This window comes from Ipomoea triloba, chromosome 3, assembly GCF_003576645.1.
Source record: "Ipomoea triloba cultivar NCNSP0323 chromosome 3, ASM357664v1".
Taxonomy (NCBI): Eukaryota; Viridiplantae; Streptophyta; class Magnoliopsida; order Solanales; family Convolvulaceae; genus Ipomoea; species Ipomoea triloba.
In genome coordinates, this window is record NC_044918.1 from 29,006,042 (window position 1) to 29,027,663 (window position 21,622).

Below are 21,622 nucleotides of genomic sequence, written 5' to 3' on the forward strand. Positions count from 1 at the left end.
TCCACATCTACGGTGAAAAGGTACTGTTGCAGAGGCGAAAATAATTAGTAAGGTAACAAATAACAATAATCTATACCGGGTCCGGGTGGAGCCCCAAAAAGTAGGTTATGGGTTATGTTAAAGTTAGTGAAATTAGGGTGTGCATAATTATAAAAAATTGACAAAATTGATAAATAATAGTTGCTCTAATTGAAAATTTAGTTTTTGGTCGGTTATTGGTTATTATGTTTTAAAAAATTTTAGTTATTCGTTAAATCAAATCAATTATTAGCCGGTTATGAAAGTTAAAAAATAGTGGTTATTGAATAACCGATAATATATATATATATATATATATATATATATATATATATATATATATAATTTATGATTTAGCCCATCACTAAGTTTAATGTTTTGTCCGACACAATGGAATATTTTAGATGGATTATGACCTTCAATTTTTCGCCTAACCGATCGAAAAACTTCAATATTTGGTCAACTATATTTATATTATCCGTTGGTTTTAGTAAGTTATGAATATTAAAAAATAACTATCGATTATTCTATTTTCAGTCAATTATTGAATCTCAATTGACATTAGGATTAATTGTACCTAATACTATTGTAGGATTGAACTCACTCCCTTCCATGTGAGAGTATAAACTAGGTGCCACTAGACCACAAGGTCTGTGCCGATTAGGGCCTACACATGTTTCCCATGTATACATTATATATAATTACATTATTAATACATAGAAAGCCCCTTTCTACGTACTTTCATACCGTATCAGTTTCAAAATCGAGTACCACATCATGAACCCTCTCTTTTTTTTTCTTAGTCGTCGTTGTTCTCTTTCGACCTCCTTTTTAACAAATTTGCTTGAACTGCTATTACAAACACTCTTCCATAAGCACACCATCCTTAAAGTTGACATCAAAGAATTATGAAAAAAAAATGGCATTTTTAGTCCCTCAGTTGTGACCAAAGTATGAATTTAGTTCTTCATTTATTTCAAGTGTAGATTTGGTCCCTCAATTATTATTGTCAAAGTGGCAAATTTGGTCCCTCAGTGACTATTTATGCACCAATATATCACTTAATAAAGTGGATGATTTGATCTCTTAAGGATTAAATTTGACACTTTGATAATAAGTGAAGGACTAAATTTGCAGCATAAATAATTAAGAAACTAAATCTATACTTTGCTCATAATTGGGAGACTAATAGTGTCATTTCCCCAAGAATTATTTATTCTGGAAGACCCAGATGGTTCCCTTCTTGTGTGGACAGGATTTGATGGACTATGTTGATGGCACCTTGCCTCACCTTGCTCTGTTTTTTGTAGCTGCAACATGAAAGCAACCTATTGTGAATCCCTCATTCTTTTCTAGTGAATAGTAAGATCAATCGATCCTCAGCATGATTAACCCATCCCTCTCCGAGAATACTCTTTAATTGGTCGTTGATTATGATATGACCAATGCAATTTGGAATGCAATTGAATCGATCTTAGCATCCTCTACAAGAGTGAGAGCTCTTAGTTTGTTGAGTCAGCTACAAACTTTGAGACAGGGTGACAAAGCCCTCACAGAGTACCTTACCGCAACTAAGATATTGATTAAAGAATTGGCTCAAGCCAATAGGCCTGTTTCTTTAGAATTGGCTAAGGCTGGTAGGCTGACAAAGCCCTCACTAAGTAGCTTAGTGAGTTTCTTCTATTTTCTTCTTTCTTCCAAGACTTTCCCAATTCTAGCATATCCACTAAACACAAAGTTTTATATCCTTGCACATTGATGCATAATTTGTTGGATACGATAGTGTGTACTCAATCCCTATCAGGTGGCGTTTCCCTCTTCTTTTACCTCAATGAATAAGATAGCTTTGAATCTTTTAACTTTTTGAAATTGTCTCTTTTGCAATCTTATAAAACTCATGCGTTTTCAATGGGGAAGGATTTCACACATGCTCACCAAAAGTGTAAAACTCTCATCTTGCATTGTATTATATCGAGAAGGTATATTCTATGTCTTACCGCATCGTGATGCCTTGTTGATCACCCTAGACATCAACAACACCATCGTGCACCGAGTGCTGGTGGACACGGGGAGCTCAGTGAACGTCATGTATTATTACACGGTTTTTAAGGAAAATCGGAGGCCGGCCTCCAACTCGCATTGAGTATGAAGGCGGAAAAGTTGAAGATCCGGTGTGACTCCAAGCTGGTGGTCAGCCAGGTCTCCGGGGAGTTTGAAGCCAACGAAGAGAGAATGATCTGGTACCGTGATGTGGTACTCCGGGTCTTGGGGCGGATTGCCCAGCACGAGATCTTGCAAGTACCAAGGGATCAGAACTCCGAGGCAGATATGCTCTCCAAGCTCAGCCAAGGAGCCCCGGAGTATATCTCCAAAATCGCCCAGATAGAGGATCTGCAAAGGTCAAGTCTGGAAGCGTACCCGGTCTTACCTATATAGAGTCGGCCTTCGTGTTGGTTAGACCACCTCGTGCAATACAAGAGGACGGGTACTCACTCCCAGATAAGGCCTATACTAAGGCGGCCAAGAGGCGAGCTCCGACCTATGAACTCACTGGAGATGTCTTGTACAAGAGATCCTACAACGGAGCCCTCCTAAGGTGCTTATATCCAGATGAAGCCCGAACACTCATCGATGAAATTCACGAAGGTACTTGTGCGGCTCACCAAGGAGCGTACAGTATGGCCCGGAGGGCCATACTTCAGGGGTACTTTTGGCTCGGGATGGCGAAGGATTGTGTGGACTATGCATGAAGTTGTCCAACCTGCTAGTAGTTCCAAGTCGGCCCGGGCCGACCAGCCACCAACTATACCCTGATCAATTCTGTAATCCCCTTCTCAAGGTGGGGGATTGATATCGTGGAAGCCTTACCCATGGGCTCGGGAAAAAGGAAGTATGTGATCGTAGTAGTAGATTACTTCACAAAGTGGGTGGAAGCGGAACACCTAGCCAGCATCACAAGCACCCGCTGTAAGCAGTTCGTCTACTCGAACATATTATGTCGTTTTGGCGTACCGATGCAAATCATCTCCGACAATGGTCGCCAATTTGAAGGAAGGGAATTCAAATAGTTCTGCCTCGAATGACACATTACTCATAGCCAGATAGCGGTGGCCTACCCCCAGGCGAACGACCTAGTGGAAAACGCCACCCACATAATAGTGGATGGCCTAAAGAAGACCCTCGAGGCTGCTGGAGGAGCATGGGTCGAAAACTTGGAAGCAATTTTATGGGCATATTGCACTACACCGCGAAAGGCAACAGGTGAGACCCCATTCGCACTATGTTACGGCTTCGAGGCTCGAGCCCTCGCGGAGGTCATCATTTTGACCCGTCGAGGCGAGGAGTACGACCCCGAGTGCAACGAAGAACACCATCGAGCCGACCTCCACCTGATTGACGAGAAGCGAGAAGCCGCCATGATCCACACCGAGAATTACTAGAGGCAAACCAAGGCGTATCATGACAAGAGAGCCCAACCCCGTTACTTCCAAGTCGGCGACTACGTGCTAAGACGACGCGAGACCAGCGAACCTTTAGATGGAGGCAAACTAGCAAAGAGATGGGAGGGTCCATACATAGTCTTGACCGTGGTCCTTACCGGCAGCTACAAGCTGAAGACCCTGAAGGGTAAAGACGTAGAGAGAGTTTGGAACTCGGAACACCTGCTTAAGTATTACCAATAACCACTGTGTTGCAAGGCGGTTCGTCCCCTTAAGTTGCATTCCATAATAAAATAACAAATTTCCTCATACTCATTTGACTATTGATTGCGGGAGGGGGAGGAGGGTTGTTCGAGTCGACCTCTCGAAGAGCCTATGTGGCCAACCTCTCAAACAAAAGCTATAAATGAAACCGCGGAGGACAAAATTTTAAAAATCGCAGTCACCATTCGCCCGACCTCCGTGGTCACCGTGCAGTCGACCTCCGGGTTGCTTCTCGGCCGACCTCCGGGTCACTCTCTTGGGCCGACCTCATAACCAATACCTTAGCCTACCTCATTTAAACGGCTAACCAATACATCTTCGGTATTGTCTTACTCACTCCCCTTAAGTTACTCTACGTTTTATTACTAATGTTATTACTCTCTTAAGCTTATTCCCTCACTGAAACCTTCACATGCATTTATCTTTCAATTCTCATTCAAAGTTTTCATTTTTCTTTTTTGTACGATACTCCTCTCAAGGTCTTGATCCTCTTGAGATGGTGAAGCCAATGGCGCTTTGTTTATAGTAGATAATAAAGAATGAAACTCTACCTAAGTAGGCATGAGTTATCTATTTGACACAACCATATTTGGTAAACTAATTGTATCTATATTTTTGTTCAAATTTCAAAATTTGTCCATTTTATCTAATACACTTCAAAAATACTCATTTTTAAATTTTAAGAATAATAAACTCCCAAATTCACAACCTCCTCAACTTCTGTTTGACCCACATAACACTTTAGCAGTTGCACCATACCCAAACCCTTTAAAAAATATACTCCGTATATACTAGTACATGACATGATTAAGTTTATGAAAACAAAATTTAAACATGACCTTACGCTTAATCTGCAGATTCATAATCCTACAAAGCAAGCATTGATTGTTCATATCTTCATTCTGTACAATGGATAGTAAATTGTTGCTTATTTCCTATCAGGATTTTACAAGTAAATTAATGATCCCAATATAGTTAGTTTGGAAGTGTGAAAAATGAGAAAATGAAATGGAAGTTAACAATTAATCAGGATGTGTTGTGAAATCGCTTGAGTGAATCATTATATCCAATTGTAGGAAAGCAATAAACAAATAAATTAAAGAGAAAAATGTGAGAGAAGAAGAGCAGATAAAGAACCAGTTCAACTCAGAAAGTCCTAACCCATTTTATTAGACACCCACTGATATATATATGCTTACAATAAATATAATGGAAAAACTGTATCTAACGGAATAGAAAAATAGATTATGGCCACATAAATAGATATATTTACGACAAGATGAAATTTTTTATTTTTATTTGTTAATTGTGAACAGAAATTGAAGTGCAGATGAATATAAAATAATATATATAATATACATCAAGGTAAAAGAAAATAAGGTGAAAAATTATTCATTACCTGAACTCCGATCCCCAAAAAGTCAGCTTAAATTGGCCTACCATTAATTGACACGAAGTCCGAACAGCCTAAATCATAAACAATGAAATTTTTAATAAATGTAAAATACATATCTAGATCTAGGTACAACAAGTGGCAAAATATAAATAAAGTGGGGCTCTTACAATTTCTATATTATCTGTCAAGTCTTACTGTTTCCCTTCAAAATCAATCATGACTTAGCATTGTGGTGGAAGACTAACTCAGTCTTAACCAAACTACACTCAACCTTCATCTTGCTCTGTTGTTTTGCCCTCAATTCATCATCTAATTCAATTTTCATCTTTGATCTAGTCAAGTCAGCCATCATGGAATCCAAGTCTTTCTTTTGTAAATTGAAACTTCATTAGTAAGGTTTTTGGATTGGTTTTGTCGAGGAGAGAGGGGTTGAGGAGAGAGAAAAAATGGAGAAAAAGAAAAAAAAACACATTTTTGACAACAAAAATTAAAAATAAATAAATAAAAAACAATGCTTAACGCGCCTAGCATGGCGTGTGCATTGCACGTGTCATGCCGGATCACAATAGTGCGCTAGATGCATTGCTTGTGTTGCTTTTTCGTTGCAAATATGCCCACAAAAAAATTAAGGCATTGCAGTAAATAAAAAAAATTATCAAAAAACCTCTCCCTCATTTGTTGAAAAATCATCTTCAAATTTTTAAGCCTGTAAAAACCATTCGAGAACCTCCTATTAAGAATGCTCTAATGTTTAACTTCTTCCAAATGTCTAAATATGGGATTTTGGCAAATTAAAGTTCTAACATTAAGGATATATATATAGCCAATCATATAGTATGGTGAGTTCAAATATAAGTTCATCCCACTATTCAAACATAATATATAACAACCATGTTTCCTAGGACTTAGAGTAGTTGGTTCGTCACCTAACTTAAATGTCATGACTGGAGAGACAATATGGGGGTTCAAATCCCCGTAAAAAGAAAAAGATCCAAAGATACTGAAAGATCTAGTATACCTTCACAGTGGTTCTAGAAGCGTAAAATAAAATAATGCATATATGTATGGATTTAATGTTCATTTTTATAATAAATTTGTATAAAATATTCCGTATAAAACAATAAAATCAGAAAAATAAAATATCATCACATTTGAATTAAATATTCTCAAAAACCCAATTCGTATAAAATGTATAACTATGCAACCTTGTATTGACAGATAAAAAATACTCCGTAATTAAATATTTTATTAAATCAATTATCATTACAACGCACAAAACACGCACCACAGTGACCACACTAATCACCACTTATCACACTTCTCTTGACCCCCACCTAGCGCGGCTATGACTTGTTCAAAGTAGCAGTTTGGTCACTACTGGAAACCTACCAGGCAGTGACATCTTGGAGTCTTGCGGAGAATTGAAAAGATAATGGAAGACTTGTTTTCCTTTATTATTATTATTATTATTATTATTTTAAATTTGTGTAATCTCAATTAATCATAAGCCTATAGGATTCTACTCTAGAATCATTGTAGAGATAAATCGCCAGGCGCACAATCAACCCATTGATTAGATCTTAGTCTTCATATACACACAAAGATTCAATCCAAACTTTCTAGCATTCTTGGGTCTTAAGCTCACAGGATCCGCCCCTAGAGCCACTAGAGGCATAAATTGCAAGTCATGCAATCAAGCCACCTTTCAAACTCTAATCTTCATGCGCACACAAGGAATTCAATCCACACCTTCTATTATCGTAGGTTAGAGACCCTAGTCTTTATGCGTGCACAAGGGGGTGCACAAGTGATGCAATCCACGTGTACAAGGGATCCAATCCACATGCACCTTCTATTATCTTGGGTCATAGACCCTAATGCATAAGAGATCCAATCAACACCTTTCATTATCCTGGGTCACTGCCACTTTCAATCCTGACATCAAGTTAAACCACGAACCACTATGCTAAACCCGGGTGCAAACATTTTTTTTTGTTTGTTTATTTGATTCAAATAGTTTGGCCAACTACAGCAATACACGGAATACCCCCACTCTTATATAAATAGAGACGTAACCTACCACGAAAATTCTTGCTGAATAAGAGTGTGGGTGGGAACCAAAGAAAAAAGATACTGTTTTAGTGCTTGAATCGTAGCTGCAAAAAGGGTGGGTATTAGCTAGCTAAGTATGTTGCTTTCAAGAATGAATTGTTTTAGTTTCAAGAAACCACAAAAGTTGAAGATCATAAGAGTGGTGCACTTGAACGGCCACGTCGAGGATTACGATTACCCAGTGAGCGTAAGCGAAGTGATTGGGAATTCAAACAAGCATTTAGTGTTCACGCCTGCGCAGTTCTTGTCCCATGGCTCCAAGCCTCTCAAGAATTCCATCATGTTAGAACGGGGCCAGGTCTACTTCCTCTTGCCCCATTCCACCTTCCACGCCGGCGCTTCCACCGTCGACTTGGCCCCAATTGCCAAGAAGCTTAACGCAATCGCCAGGAGTGCGCGGTCCGGTGGGCAAAATTCCGGGCGGCACCAAAACTGGGCGGTGAATCTGGGCACTGGAAGTAGCCCGGTTTGGGGTAGTCCTGGCAGATTATCAGGGCGAGATGTGATTAGTGTGGAGGCCGACGACTTTGGGGCGCAGGGATCTACTAAATCCAGGATTTGGAAGCCCATTTTGGAGACCATTAGAGAGAGATCATTCAACAGGAGAAGTGAATCGGATTTGCAGGAGAAGAGCTGAGCAGTACAGAGCATCCTAACTCACATGTGCTTAGCTCATTGGTTCAACAGATAGGATTTGGATCAGGTTCAAAATTTGGGTTTGGGAATTATGCCCAAAGTGATAAATGACCAACATTTGGCTCGATCTGATGAGTCATTGAATTATAGTGATTTATATATCTCACGTGTTTTTTGGGTTGGAGTGTGATAGAATGGAGAAGAACAGAGCAGCCTAGCTGGCTTAATTATTTAGGCTGGGTGATTAATTTTTGTGCCGGTTTTCATCTGCAAAATATATGTGAATACGCGTTTTGAGAAGTTATGTAATCCGCTCATGTGTGTGTTTACACATCTAAAAGCAAGGGTCAATGTGATATTAGAAAATGGTGTGCTAAATTAGAGTATTGTGATTTACGGGCAAGTGGGCAACTGTTCCATTTTCCAACTTTAACATGTATATATATTTCAAAGAATGTGGTTGTAATTTGCACAACAGACTTTTATGTCTACACAACTTATATATTTTATACAAATCAAATTGCCTCTGTTTCTTCACTTAATTAGACTCCATATGCCGAATCTAAGGGTACAATCTTCACCAAGGATCATATCCATACTACCACTTTGATACACCATAACTTTAACGCTGCCCTCAACTCTGCCAATCCCCCACTTTCTAATCTATGCGGCAAGAAAGAGATTTAATTATTATTTAATGTCATGTGCGTTGCAATAGGAGAGAGAAATTGCTAAATTAGCAAGAGGAGAGAGAATAAAAAAAGTGGAAGAAAAATATGATAAATCTGATTTGTGTACTTTTATTTTTTTATTTTCTATTATATTATTTAGTTATTATATTTATAATATAATATGAAAGTTGAACCACTTTTGAAAGTGAGAGAATATTGCAGGGATGTAGAACAAATAGTGAAGAATTTTCAAATGTGATGATGTGGGAGTGTGACCCATTTTAGAAAGTGAAAGAAATTTCTGTATTAAGGATAGCCTTAGTGGGTAGAAACTTTATTAGTGTGAATTGATTCTAAATTAGGAATATTACGTACATTTGTTTGACATTTTAGATAATATATGGAATAGTCTTATTTCTTGTAGCTTTGTAGTTAGTCTTTTGGAGTCCTCACAAATTCGAAATATAAATTACTGGAGCCCCTCCTTGATATAAATTTTCGATGAAGGGATTGGTTCAATTATTTATTTCATTAACTTTATTATTTAAGGTTTTTTTTTTTTTTCAATTCAAACTCAATAATGTAATTTTCTAGTATCTTAGTGTAGAATTGTTTAAAATTTTAATTTTACTAAATCTTAAGCTTATTTGTTAATTTTGTGCAAACAAATTATAGTGAAATATATAAAATTGAATCAATATAAATATTTTATACTAAGGGAATTTTCAGAAAATGACTTATTTTTTGGATAATGTTTTAATTTTTTAGTGTTTGGTTGAAGGTCAGAAAATTATCTTTTTTTATTTGGCCGAAAGTTAAGAAGTTGCATTTTTCTGTTTGTTTCTTTTTTTTTTTCTTCTGAAAATAAACATGTTATTTGTTACTCTCTCTGTCCCATTTTACCTTTCCTATTTACGTACTATTTATTGGTCAAGCCAACTCTTTCTTCATTGCTTATATTCTTTAGTAATTTTATTTTTTATTTTTAAATTTAATTTTTTGTGTTTAATAGTACTTTTAATGTAGTTTCTAAATATATAAAATTTATATATTAATGTTAAACTTAATATTATGAAAAATTAGATTAAAAATAACTCATGTCAAGCCTCGTTAAACGAACCAGACAACCAAAATGGGACGAAGGTAGTATACAATAACAACAACAACAACAATAATAATACGTTGTGGTGGTGGTGGTACCATACTGGTGTGGTGGTGATCATGTGGTGGCAGTGGTGCGATGGCAGTGACAGTGGTGGTAATAATAATAATCCAGAAATTAGCTTGAAGAGAGATGAGATAGAAGAGAGGGACATGAAAATAAGGAATCCAAAAAATGTCTTCTAACTATAAATCTAGGAAGACATCTTCCACTAAGTTAGACATTTTTTTCGTTGACTAGAATGAATATTTTCTTTTGAATTTACTTTCTTTGAATACCCAAACACAGGAAAATTTAGAACATGACTTTCGAAAGTTATTTTCTGGTGTCCAAATAGACGGTATACGTGATTTTATATTACATCTTTAATAGTTTCTATGTGTAGTGACTTTGAAACAGCTGTAGTCATTATCTCTTTTTATGACTTTTACTCCAAGTATCACATTAGCTTCCCCTAGATCCTTCATGTCAAACTTGGCGCATAGAGACATTTTAGTCTCTTTGATTGCATTGAGATTAGAGTTAAAAATTAGCATATCATCTACATAGATACATATGAGTATAATACTGGACTCAATCTCCTTCGAGTACAGACATACATATGATCCATATATTGATCGAGTAGCCTAAATCTAACAGTGTTTTATAAAATTTTTCATACCATTATTTCGGAGCTTGTTTAAATCCGTACAGAGATTTAATAAGTCTACATACCTTTCTCTCTTGCCCTGGATCAACGCATCCAGGTGGTTGTTCCATGTAGATTTCTTCTTCCAAATCGTCATTTAGGAATGCTGTTTTTACATCCATTTGATGGACTATCCACTTGTGGACGTGGCAGAGAATAGTATCTTAGACACATAAGAGTCAGACATGAGTTTATACGCCAACTAATTGTGAATGGAGTAATCACGTTACAATATGTGAAGCCTGAGAGGAACATTGCGGATCCTCTCACAAAAGGACTAAATAGAAAAGCCATCATTGACATGTCAAAGGATATGAGGCTTGAAGTCTGTGAGGTAAGGAATTCATGATGGATACCATAGTGGTGGTCAAACGCAGTTATGAAAAGATTTACATACGCTGTGGAACTGAACATGAGATGTTTTAAAAGAAATAGTCTACAAAGAGGTAGATACAAAAAGTCAAAGTATGACTTCAGATAAAACACACTAACAATGGATGGCGTGTGCACCTGAGTTCAAAACATATACTCCTCAATGATTTCAAGATTTAGTTCACTCATTATAGAGGGAAAGGAAAAGGGGAACCCCACACGCACGCCGTCGCCGCTCGGCTCGGCTCGCACGCGTGCGAGTGAGGTGTGGTGTGGTAATTTTTGCAACCCATTTATTTAATTTTCGAGATTTTCGCTAATTTTTCCCATCCAGAATTAAAGTTGTGGAGTTCGAATTGGTCTGTCCAATTCGTGGCCTATACTAACTCCTCTGTTATTCTGTTCCGCGTTTTTTGTGGATGTTTGTTGGTGGTATTGGGAATGCAGTTGTTTCAGTAGTTATAAATACTTGTCTTCCCAGAGTTCTAAGATCATCAATTAATTCCCTCTTATCTTCTTTCTATCGTTCTTCGTCTGAGCATTAATTTGTGCGTCTTAATCATGAGTATTAATTAGCAGCTTCTGTGTTAGCTAGTTAAAAGCGATTTCCTGAAAGAAAATGTCGTCGTATTTTTCCAAGTCTACTACTGATCTGTCGAAAATTTAACCACCGAACGGTCTCAATTACCGCAGGTGGGCCGTCAAAATGTTCATCTATTTTGAAGCCGTCGAGCTTGATTACATCCTAAAAGTTGATCCTCTCAATGGCATGAACCTGCACGAGACTGCACCGCCAAGAGCTGATGACCAAGCTCAGATCACGATCCTAGATGTAACTCCAGATCCGAAAATGCCAGCCTCACGCTCACCTGATCAATCACAAAGTGATCATTCTAAACATGAACGAGACAACAAGATGGTTTGAGGTATTGTCCTACACTTCATGTCTGATGTCCTGCTAGAACTATATGTTGGTTACAAGTCCGTGAAGGAAATTTAGGACTTGCTGCGAAGGAAATATGGTGCAGATGATGCATGTCGCATGAAGTATGCAGTCAGACGGTGGCTAAACTTCAAGATGGTGGAAACAAAACCAATCATTGAACAGGTTCACAAGTACGAAAACTTGGTTGTTGATCTGGTGTCAGAAGGAATTTCGGTAAGTAGCATGTTACAGACCTATGCACTAGTTGAAAAGCTACATGAGTCATGGGTAGACTTTCAAAACAAGATGAAACATGAGTCCAAAAATTACACCTAGAGCAACTAGTCAATCGTTTGAACATCGAGGAGGCTTGTCGCCTTAGGCAAATGTATGTTTCTTTCCCTAAAAATTTAAAGGCTAATGTCATTGAAACTAGTGTGAAAGGTGATAGGTCAAAACCTAGAAATGGAGGCCAGAACAAAACTGGAAGAAAGGGTTCAAAGTGAACAGCAACGGTCGGTTAAAAAACAACAAAGGCTAGAAGCTAAGCAAGGGAAAGGTGGTGGATGCTTCATCTGTGGGAAACATGGATACCGCGCAGCTCAGTGTTACCACCAGAAAGGAGAAAATGATCTGAAAGGCACTCAACATGAGATCAAGTTGTGGAAAGGAGAAGGCCCATATATCTTTGCAAGAAGACACAAGTTATTCTTTTCCCAAACAAATCAACCAGCCTACATCAACGTAGAGCAATCTACGACATTTTCTGTATTCAATTCCTAACATGTTGTGCGTCCTCCTCACCCTCCATCGCATCCCCCCTCTCCTACGCTGCCTTCTCCCATCCCCTAGTTGACAAGAAAACAATCCAATATTCTTTTAATGAACATGTTTTAGATTCATCATTATTATGATGCAGTTGCATTATTATTGTAAAAATGAACATTCAGTATTATAACAATGAACCACCAATATTGGGAAAATAAACCATCAACGTTTCAGTAATAAATATATTTGACATGTGGTACTTTGAAGATAAACTTGTACTGTTGTGAAAATGAAAATGTTGTGTTTACTTAATGAACTTATTTAATGTTTATCAGTATAATGATGTATTTGCATTAGTATTGTAAAATAAACTTACAGTATTTCGAAAATGAACAAGTACCATATTGAAAATTAACCTAATATAGTGATTTAATATAATTGTATGTTAATTTAAAATATTAAAATAATAATATCAATATGAGTTTTATTTAAAAGATCTTAATTATGTCTTTTTAAAGATTTTTTTTGTATATTAATTTTATTTGTATAAAAGAAAAAAAAAACTTAAGTTGAAAAAAATTAATTTGGTTCACCTTGCAAGGTTCCGAAACATGCGGGACAATTTTATTGACATCAAAATATTTAACTGAACTTGTACTTTCCTTAAATTGGAGGTGAATATCCAACATCATCATATTTGTATTGCATACAATACTTTCATCTTATTAATTCATGGTGTGCAAGTAGTAAATAAAAATATAATGTTATAAAAACAACAATAATAATGATTATAAGTTGCATGGTTTGTGATGGTATGTAACCCACCATTTTGTGGGTTGTGTAGTGCTTGTGATGATGAAAGAGTGGATCAAGAAGTTGGAACAACAATTGGAGCAGGTGGGACCAACTTGTGACATGGCACTGCTTGCCACCCATTCTCCTTGCTGTAAGATACTTTGAAATGCTTGGGAATCCAAGTCTCCCCCTTGGACTCCCTCTCTCTTTCCAGCTCTCTCTGCCTCTCTTCAATCACGGTTTTGGCTTCCTTTGCTTTATCCCATTGCTTCTTCAGTATGCCTTTGTTCACCTCTGCCCAAACCACAGCTGATTCACTTGGCACCACCTCCTAAATTAAAGTTAATTCAAGCAAAATAATATAATTAATATTATATTTGGGTATGAGATAATAATGTTGGGCAAATTATATTATGGACTAGAGTTCCTTTTACATTGTGGACCCTGATCGAAAATGACATTTAGATTATGTGTCTGCAATTAACAAATTATGTGCGTACAATTAACATATTATGTATATGTAGTTAACAAAATATAAATTTTACTGGGTACCATGCATTAAAACATATTCACCCAAAAATAATGTACTTTATGCATACAAATAATAAATCTTGATTTAATGAATATTAAATTTTTAAGTAAAGGGAGTTTGGTGTGCTAAATAAGTCCAGCTATGTTCCACAAATAATTAACCTCATGTACAAAAATGAGCCTAGAATATACATGCCTAAATAAGCAGCCTTCAATCAGTTTGTATATGTTCAAATAATGCATCTTATGCACACAAATAATGCACCTTATGCATATAAATAATGAACCCTCAAATTTTTTCACACTATTTTGTACACATTCAAATAATGAACATTACCTATAAAAATAAATAAATAATACATCCTATAAATAAAAATAATATATCCTATACATAAAAAATAATAATGTATTTTATGCATATAGAAATAATGTATCATATGCAATTGTGTGAACCATGGTCTACCTAATAACTAACAAATTATGTGCTTTCAATTTATTTATAGACACATAATTTATTAAATGAAGATATATGTTAACTACAAACAATAATTTCTTAACTAGGGTCAAAGTGGACCTGAGTCCATGGTATAACAATTGATAATGTTATGATCCCATCAAGAGGCTTTATAGCTTAGGCATACCTTTGGAAGCTTGACAACAGGAGTCTTCAATCCAGAGAATGCCTGTTTTGCGTTGTAAATCACCCTCACTTCCCCATTTGTTGTGTCCTTAATCGTTACGGTTCTGTACAATTTCTAAGTAAATATTTAATTCATAAAAACTCGAAATCAAAACTAATTAAATTGTACCTATCCCAATTTCCAGAGATCTCATAAATGGGCTCGGAGGAAGAAGAAGAAGACGATGATCGGAAGATTTTTCCGACGAGAGACCTGTTTTTACCCTTACGGGACAGAAATGAGGTGCCTTTGTAACATATGTCAGCTTTGAGGCCTGTTTCTTGGCATCGAATTGAAACATTTCCTTGCCAATCAACTCCAGGAAATGGGAGAATCCTTATTACCAGATTTGGTGTGTTCATTAGGTAAGTTTCATTCTTGTTTAGGATCTTCAATTCTCTCTCCCCACGCACATCAACTTCCACCTTAGTACCTACATACAACACACCATCATATCAATTTCTTTGTATATCATTCTGCATTTCGGCTCTGAAGCACAAAGAGTTAATACTGCATCCGTTAAGGCTAATCTTCCATTTGAGAGAGGCACCTCCACTAAGCTCGATCTCATAACTTCCCATATAAAAAAGTAACTACATGCTATCTGAGCACAAGTTACTTAGCATTTTTGTTGAATATTAAAAAATGCAGTTGTTAACTTTTGAATTAATTAGTAATTGAAAAGAGTAGAATGAAAATGATTTTAAGGTAAAACAAAGTGGGAAGAAATTATACCAGTGAATTTGGGGACGTGGGTGTGGCACCATAGCAGTTGAATGTTGTCTTTCTCATCAGTTGCATACAGAGCATTGACCGGAGGATGATGAGAAACCTGAACACATATAGTAGTGTTATATATGTATATATGTATATATGTATATGGTGACGTGGTTGGGATTTGGCATGCATAAATAATACCTGCTCCACCAAGACATTGAGAGAGGCTTTGGAGACATGGTGAGTCTCTCCAAGAATGGGATTGTAAGGAGATATTCCAAAAGATAGGTGGCGCTGTGTGGATATGCTCCATGCCACGGCGGCAATGAATCTGTCCACCGAGGTTTCTCCATTCGCAACTTTGCTTAACAGATCAACGTTAGTGCTGTACACTGTTTCCCCATAGCATTGAAGATGTGATTTTGGAAGGTTCAATAATGGTGGCACCTGCATGCGCCCATTCAACACAAACATTAGCTACTAGACACATAATCTGAATGTCATTTTGGATCATGATTTATAATACAAGGTGAATTCTGGTCATGGTATAATTTGTCTATGTAATTTTATATTTGTGAATTAAAATGTGATGGCCTGTTCAATAATTGAAAAATAAAAAACACCCTTATACAGCTTGACCAAAAAATAAAATCATTTCTAAATTCTTAAAAATAAAAATAACTTATTATAGCTTACTTGCCTCCATTGCTATTCGGCAATTCACACCCCTTCTACTTTAATTTACCCCACAACTACCTAATTCACCACAACACTACAAGATTATTGTCACTTACTACCCATTTCTATATTTTTGTTATGTAAAAATATAATTTGATTTCAAATATTTTATACTTTATAAATTTGATTCTAAATATACTTTAAAAAAAATATTGAGTATCTTTTATATACTAGTACTAGATACAAAAACGAAAGGCTTTTTGTATTTTGTATTTTTTTTTTTGGTAACTAAATGTGCCTTGATATTATTAAATGGAACATTTTTTTTTAAGAATAAAATTTTGTACATATGGTTTATTCTTTATTTCCAAATTAAATAGTCTCAACTACTCCTCAACTCCCACCTACAAGAAATGGATTGAGTCAACAACAAGCGAAAAGCCGAAAAAGATATGTCCACATGATTGGAAGCTCATATCCTAAATTTAAGAAAAGAAAATGACAGAATATATGAAGTAATTAATGCCATGATAAGATTTATAGGCTTGTATAGTTCACATCACCAGTAAATTAAGGCTAGGGAACCTCTATATATATATATATATATATATATATATATGAATCATGAATGTTGGCATCAACTCTTATCATGCTTTATAAACTCATGGAAAACATTTAAATGTTTATGTGTGATAATTCTACCCAAAATTTAATTAATATCAAATTCTAAATTTTTGCTGTAATTATATTTAATTTTTTAATTTGATCCAACAAAATTTTTTTAGTAATAATTGTAAAATGCATTTTGATGATGCAATGTAAAAGTTTATAAGGAAATAAGAATTCAAATCACCTTTTTTGTTTGGTTTCTAGTTAGTCAAGCCAAAAGAATAGATTATCATTTACAGTATCAACTAGCACAAAATCAAAGCAACAAGATGGATGACTGTAGAGATAGATGCATACAATAGAAGGCTAAGAATAACACAAAAAGTTAGGTTGAATTGCAAACAAGATGCTCATAACAAAAAGTTGAACATAAACAAAAAGGTAGAAAAATGACAAAGAAAATAAAAAGACATAGTCAAAATTGACTAGATAAAAAGATAATTGCAAACAAAATTAAAAGTTAACAATGACAAAGAAATTTAATATCCTATAGTGAATATCCAAGAAACTTGATATGAAAATTTGAAATTTTCTCCCTTCAACTAATATTTCAAATCTAAAGTATAAATAGAGTTGAAAATTTACAAAGAAAAGTAGCTAAAATTTTTTAAAAAGTAATAAGTGCTAACAACAACATTCAAAGAACATGTTGAGAGAAAATTTTAAAAGTGTTATCAAGGAATATCAAACTCTAAGATTCAATCAATCTTCAAAGTTACATCAAGACTTAAGTCAACAATTGAGTAACCAAAACAACCTTTGGTTGTGTTCAACGAGAAACTCGAAGAAGAAGAAGAAGAAGAAGAAGAGAGTAGATGAATTATGTCATACTCGAACCACTAAAAAATTTCTTTCTATGGTTTTACTTAGGATTTTAGCATATCTGATCTATTAGTCGTGTAATACTTATCTATATTTACTTAAGACAAATCTTTGAAAACAACCTTAAATCTGTGTGCTAATAACTTAATCTTTGTAACTCTAATCACAAATTCAGTTAAATTTTTCCCAACCCTTCACCTCCCCTCCCCTAACACGCAGACACACACACACACAAACAAGAATAGCATACAAGAAAACAACAATAACAAGGACGAAAATAATAATAACTTGCCGGGATTCGGGTGAGATCAGTTCCTGGGCGGACATTCTTCAAAATACTTAGAATGATCTGGAGAATATTGGGAGCCCTGTATTCCGAATCATATTCATCGCCCAACGCTATTGGAGCAGTGAGGACAGCCCTATCCCCCACGTTTTCTTCCGTGATCTGTAAGATAAATACCATGTACAATAATATATAAACAAATAAACAAGATTAGATCACTTCAATAGTCACAAAAATATCTCTTGAAAATTAAATATTGGCCGGTTTAGTAACCTGGTCAACTTGACTTATTTGATTTCTATTAACTACTTGACTTGGTTAAATTATCAATATGAGTGTTTGATTAATTAGTTTTTTGTAATAGTTTATTGCTCTAAAATGTTAAAATTCAAAAAGTTGTTCAAAATAACTTTTTTGATCAGTTTTTTGAAAAAATCAATTTGCATGTAATCAACTATCAACTAACAACTAATTTACTAAATACTTTTCTACACTCAACTAATGCTATCAACTAATCAAACTTATTAATTCAATTAGCTAACAACTATCTACCCAACACACTAAAGTCAACTACAACATTATTTACAGAATAAATAATTGGTGCACCACTCTAAATATAATTTGCGCTAAACTCAACCTTATTTAATTTTAGCAAACCTACTCCACAATAATTGTTTTGACGTCATAAATTAAAGCAGACACAGAATTAATTGTGTTCACATTCGAATGAATAGACCCAAAAACAAATTAAAGGATGAATTCTCCCCATCAATTGTAGGTTAGCTTTTAGGGCTAATAAAAGGATTAAAAAATTTTTAAATAAAAATAAAAGGATTATAATATTAATTTGTCAATGCCTATCCTAGCCTAGTGTGCCGCCAAAGAAATTCCTTTCAGGTTAAGAGTTGGATTGTAGGACAATACTCCGAATAATTGAGAAAAGACATAAAATATGTATATCTATGTTGTTCTATATAATACTTGTGATCTAGTGATATAAAATGACTCTCTCAAATGAAGAATTATAGTTTGAACCTCAAGCAGTATTGACTCTTTGTATAAAAGATTTTGATATCTCTTATTTTATCATTTAATTTAGTTATTATAAAAAAAATATGAAAAATTCTACAGAACTAATTACTTTTTATGCTTTGTTTTTCAACCCCTTAATATAATTACAATATTAAGTTCTATTGAATTTTTCAATAGAGATATCAAAGAAATTAGGAGGTAATGAAAAAAATTAGCTAATGCTTAATATGTTCAACAACAACAACAACAATAATAATAATAATAATGCTCACACTAGTAAATAACAAATAATAGTTAGACACAAATTTAATATTTGTTGTTTTTTGGGTAAGAATTAAACCTTTGACTTATTAATTATAACAGCACTTTTAGTCTTCTGCTCACCCAATGAAATTTAAGTTTCATATGACTTATTGTACTAATTAGTACATATAACTAGTCTATATGTACTAAAATTGTACAATATGTTTTGTTATAAATATAAAGAAAAAGAAAATATTACTTTATCAAGTGCAAAATGTACCCCTGCAACTGCAATAAGGATTGTGGGGATTTAAAAAACAAATTCCAATAATCTAGCTTTTAATTTGTCAAATCATTTTAAATCTCATTAAATGCTAATTAATGATTTTGTTGGACACGTATTAGTACTTATGTCCTTAGATATAACAGTTGGATGTTACGTTAAAAGGAAAAAGCTATATGTAATCTCATTTTCTATTATCAATTTTTATTCTCACACTTAAAATTTTGATGAATACATTTTTACAGGGGCTCACATGAAGATAATAATCTATTAGTGTCTGTCACATTAGGTCGTAAATTTGAGGGAGAGATTTTGGAATACATGTAGTAAAACTTCACATTAAAATGTGCAAAGCAAACTAAAAATGATCATATTGTACTGCTATATATATACTCCATATTATCATAGAATTGACACAAAAAAATTTAATTAGTTGTCTCCTATCTCTCTTTTATTATTGTCTTAGTTGGGTAATTTCAGTAAAAACTAGAGATAATAAATTGGGTATCACATATATTTCTTATTCTATTAAAATCATAATAATTTTAAATAAGTATATTTTAAAACAAAAACGAAAAATATATCTGTACTGATTTTTGATAAGTAAAATTGAGTATAATATAATCATTTTGAGATAGATGAAGAAATTAAAAGGATAATAACATACATTCAAGATGGAAAATTGAAGACAAATAAAAACTCATTAATGGCAAAATGCTTTGCTGGCGACTGCGAGAGCAAAGATAACATCAAGGAAATGAACTAGATATACATATAACTTTAAACCAAATAAATTTAACCCAATGCGGATTAGTATAAATATGGTACGGACTTAAATTTGCATCCTATAATTTGATTCTGTTCATGACACATTATGACCTGACTAAAAAAATAAAATAAATTGAACAGGATAGAATTTATAATTATATTGATTTCTTGTTTTGCACGATGGGTGCACGAATAGTTTTTTATAACTTCACCACAAAGAAACATTAAACAAAGAAGTTGTATAATATATTTTGTCAATAATGATATCGTATATTATGTAAGAATGTTTTTCTTTTATTGTTTCACGAATTGAAAACACAACACACACGCTCACGGGAAATAAGTTTGGAAGCCATGCCAGAGATGGAAAAGGACCGGACGACTTTCCGGCCGGCGACTAAAACGAAAGTTCATTCAAATATCACCGGCGGCATCCATTTTCCAATTCATGCATGTATAAGTATAGGTTTGCCAATGACCTTGTGATTTAGTGGCAGCCGGTGTTCTGGGAGTGGGTTCGAGCCTCAATAAAGGCAACTGTTGACTCTTTGTGCTTCAGTAGATTGAGAAAGTAACTATGAACAAATGGTTTAAACGCTAAACATGAGAATTCCTAAATGGAAACAGAGTTAGAGTTGCTTTGCTTTGCTTTTTTTCTCAAAGTGAGATTTTTTCATGGAGGATTTTCGAACTTGAATAATTGTTCGACTCCTTGCCCGATGCAGGGTCTGAGTGTTTTGTTTTTTTCCTCAGACAGAGATGATTCTCCCATTGAAGATTTGAACCTAGATAATTGCTGGACACTACATCTACACTAAGACTTCTATCACTCATTGCCCGATGCAGGGTTTGAGTGCTTTGCTTTTTTCTTCACCCACACTATGAGACACATATACACACATATATATGAGAGAGAGAGAGATGAAGAGAGTTAATGAAGGCATACCATTGTAGGAGGGCGGGCGTAATTAGCTTATGGAAAAGATGGAAGTGAAACGTCTCTTGAGGAGAGGGCGAGGGAGCTATAGAGAGAGAGAGAGAGAGAGGGGGGGTTTTGGTAATATGGTTGATGGTCTTTCAAAAGACTTGGTTGCTGACACTTTATAGCAACCAAACCACCCAATAAAAAATCTCCATAAATAGGGGGCGTTGCACTTTGCAGAATTGCAGGTTACCTTGCCCGTAAGGAAATCTACATCCTACTTTATTATTACTGATCCAAGTAGTACAGATCATCTCCAGTCTTAAATTCACTGTCCCTTTTTTTTCTTTGTGTGTGTGTGTATTTTAAAATATTATTTATGTTTTAAACCAATACTATAAATATTCTTTATTATTTAGGTGATAGTTTTAAAAAATTTTCAAGAGCCAATTTGACTAAGGTAAAACGAATTAAAATTAAAGAATTAAAAGTAAATATACTTTTTATGAATTTAATATATATGTGTCAGTGTGTGCGCCCGTATTAAGGAGATCCCATAAAAAATACGTCCTCAAGAGAAAATTAATAACCACATTTTATTCTCCGGCCTGTATTTTAGGAGTGTGTGTATGTTTGTGCAACTCCGTGTACTTTACACCTTACCACACTTTAACCTTCCAAACTTTATATCTTGTCCAATTTTAGGCCGAAAACAATGCTCTTGGACTCCAATCAATTATTTCC

The 21,622-nt window shown here is 34.8% G+C and overlaps 2 protein-coding genes across 2 annotated transcripts; one reads left to right on the top strand and one right to left on the bottom strand.

The window, feature by feature from the left end:
* Window positions 1-7,321: 7,321 nt before the first annotated feature.
* LOC116013173 lies at window positions 7,322-7,867 on the top strand. Its single transcript, XM_031252823.1, has one exon. The coding sequence runs from the start codon at window positions 7,322-7,324 to the stop codon at window positions 7,865-7,867; it is 546 nt and encodes a 181-aa protein (XP_031108683.1).
* A 5,226-nt stretch (window positions 7,868-13,093) lies between these two features.
* On the bottom strand, window positions 13,094-21,040 carry LOC116011749 (oxysterol-binding protein-related protein 4B-like). The gene is made up of 7 exons (XM_031251153.1): window positions 20,903-21,040; window positions 17,637-17,792; window positions 15,377-15,622; window positions 15,194-15,290; window positions 14,588-14,891; window positions 14,420-14,522; window positions 13,094-13,578 (listed from the first exon to the last, which is right to left on the bottom strand). The coding sequence occupies exons 1-7, from the start codon at window positions 20,903-20,905 to the stop codon at window positions 13,321-13,323; spliced, it is 1,167 nt and encodes a 388-aa protein (XP_031107013.1). The 5' UTR covers window positions 20,906-21,040; the 3' UTR covers window positions 13,094-13,320.
* Window positions 21,041-21,622: the final 582 nt, after the last annotated feature.

What these genes read in the sequence shown, in the direction of transcription:
- LOC116013173 (XM_031252823.1), top strand. Translation starts at nt 7,322, where the DNA reads ATGAATTGTTTTAGTTTCAAGAAACCACAAAAGTTGAAGATCATAAGA.
- LOC116011749 (XM_031251153.1), bottom strand. An exon ending in TCAATGTCTTGGTGGAGCAG is followed by an intron (nt 15,291 to 15,376) that starts GTATTATTTATG and finishes ATATGTGTTCAG; the next exon opens with GTTTCTCATCATCCTCCGGT. An exon ending in CCACGTCCCCAAATTCACTG is followed by an intron (nt 14,892 to 15,193) that starts GTATAATTTCTT and finishes TGTTGTATGTAG; the next exon opens with GTACTAAGGTGGAAGTTGAT.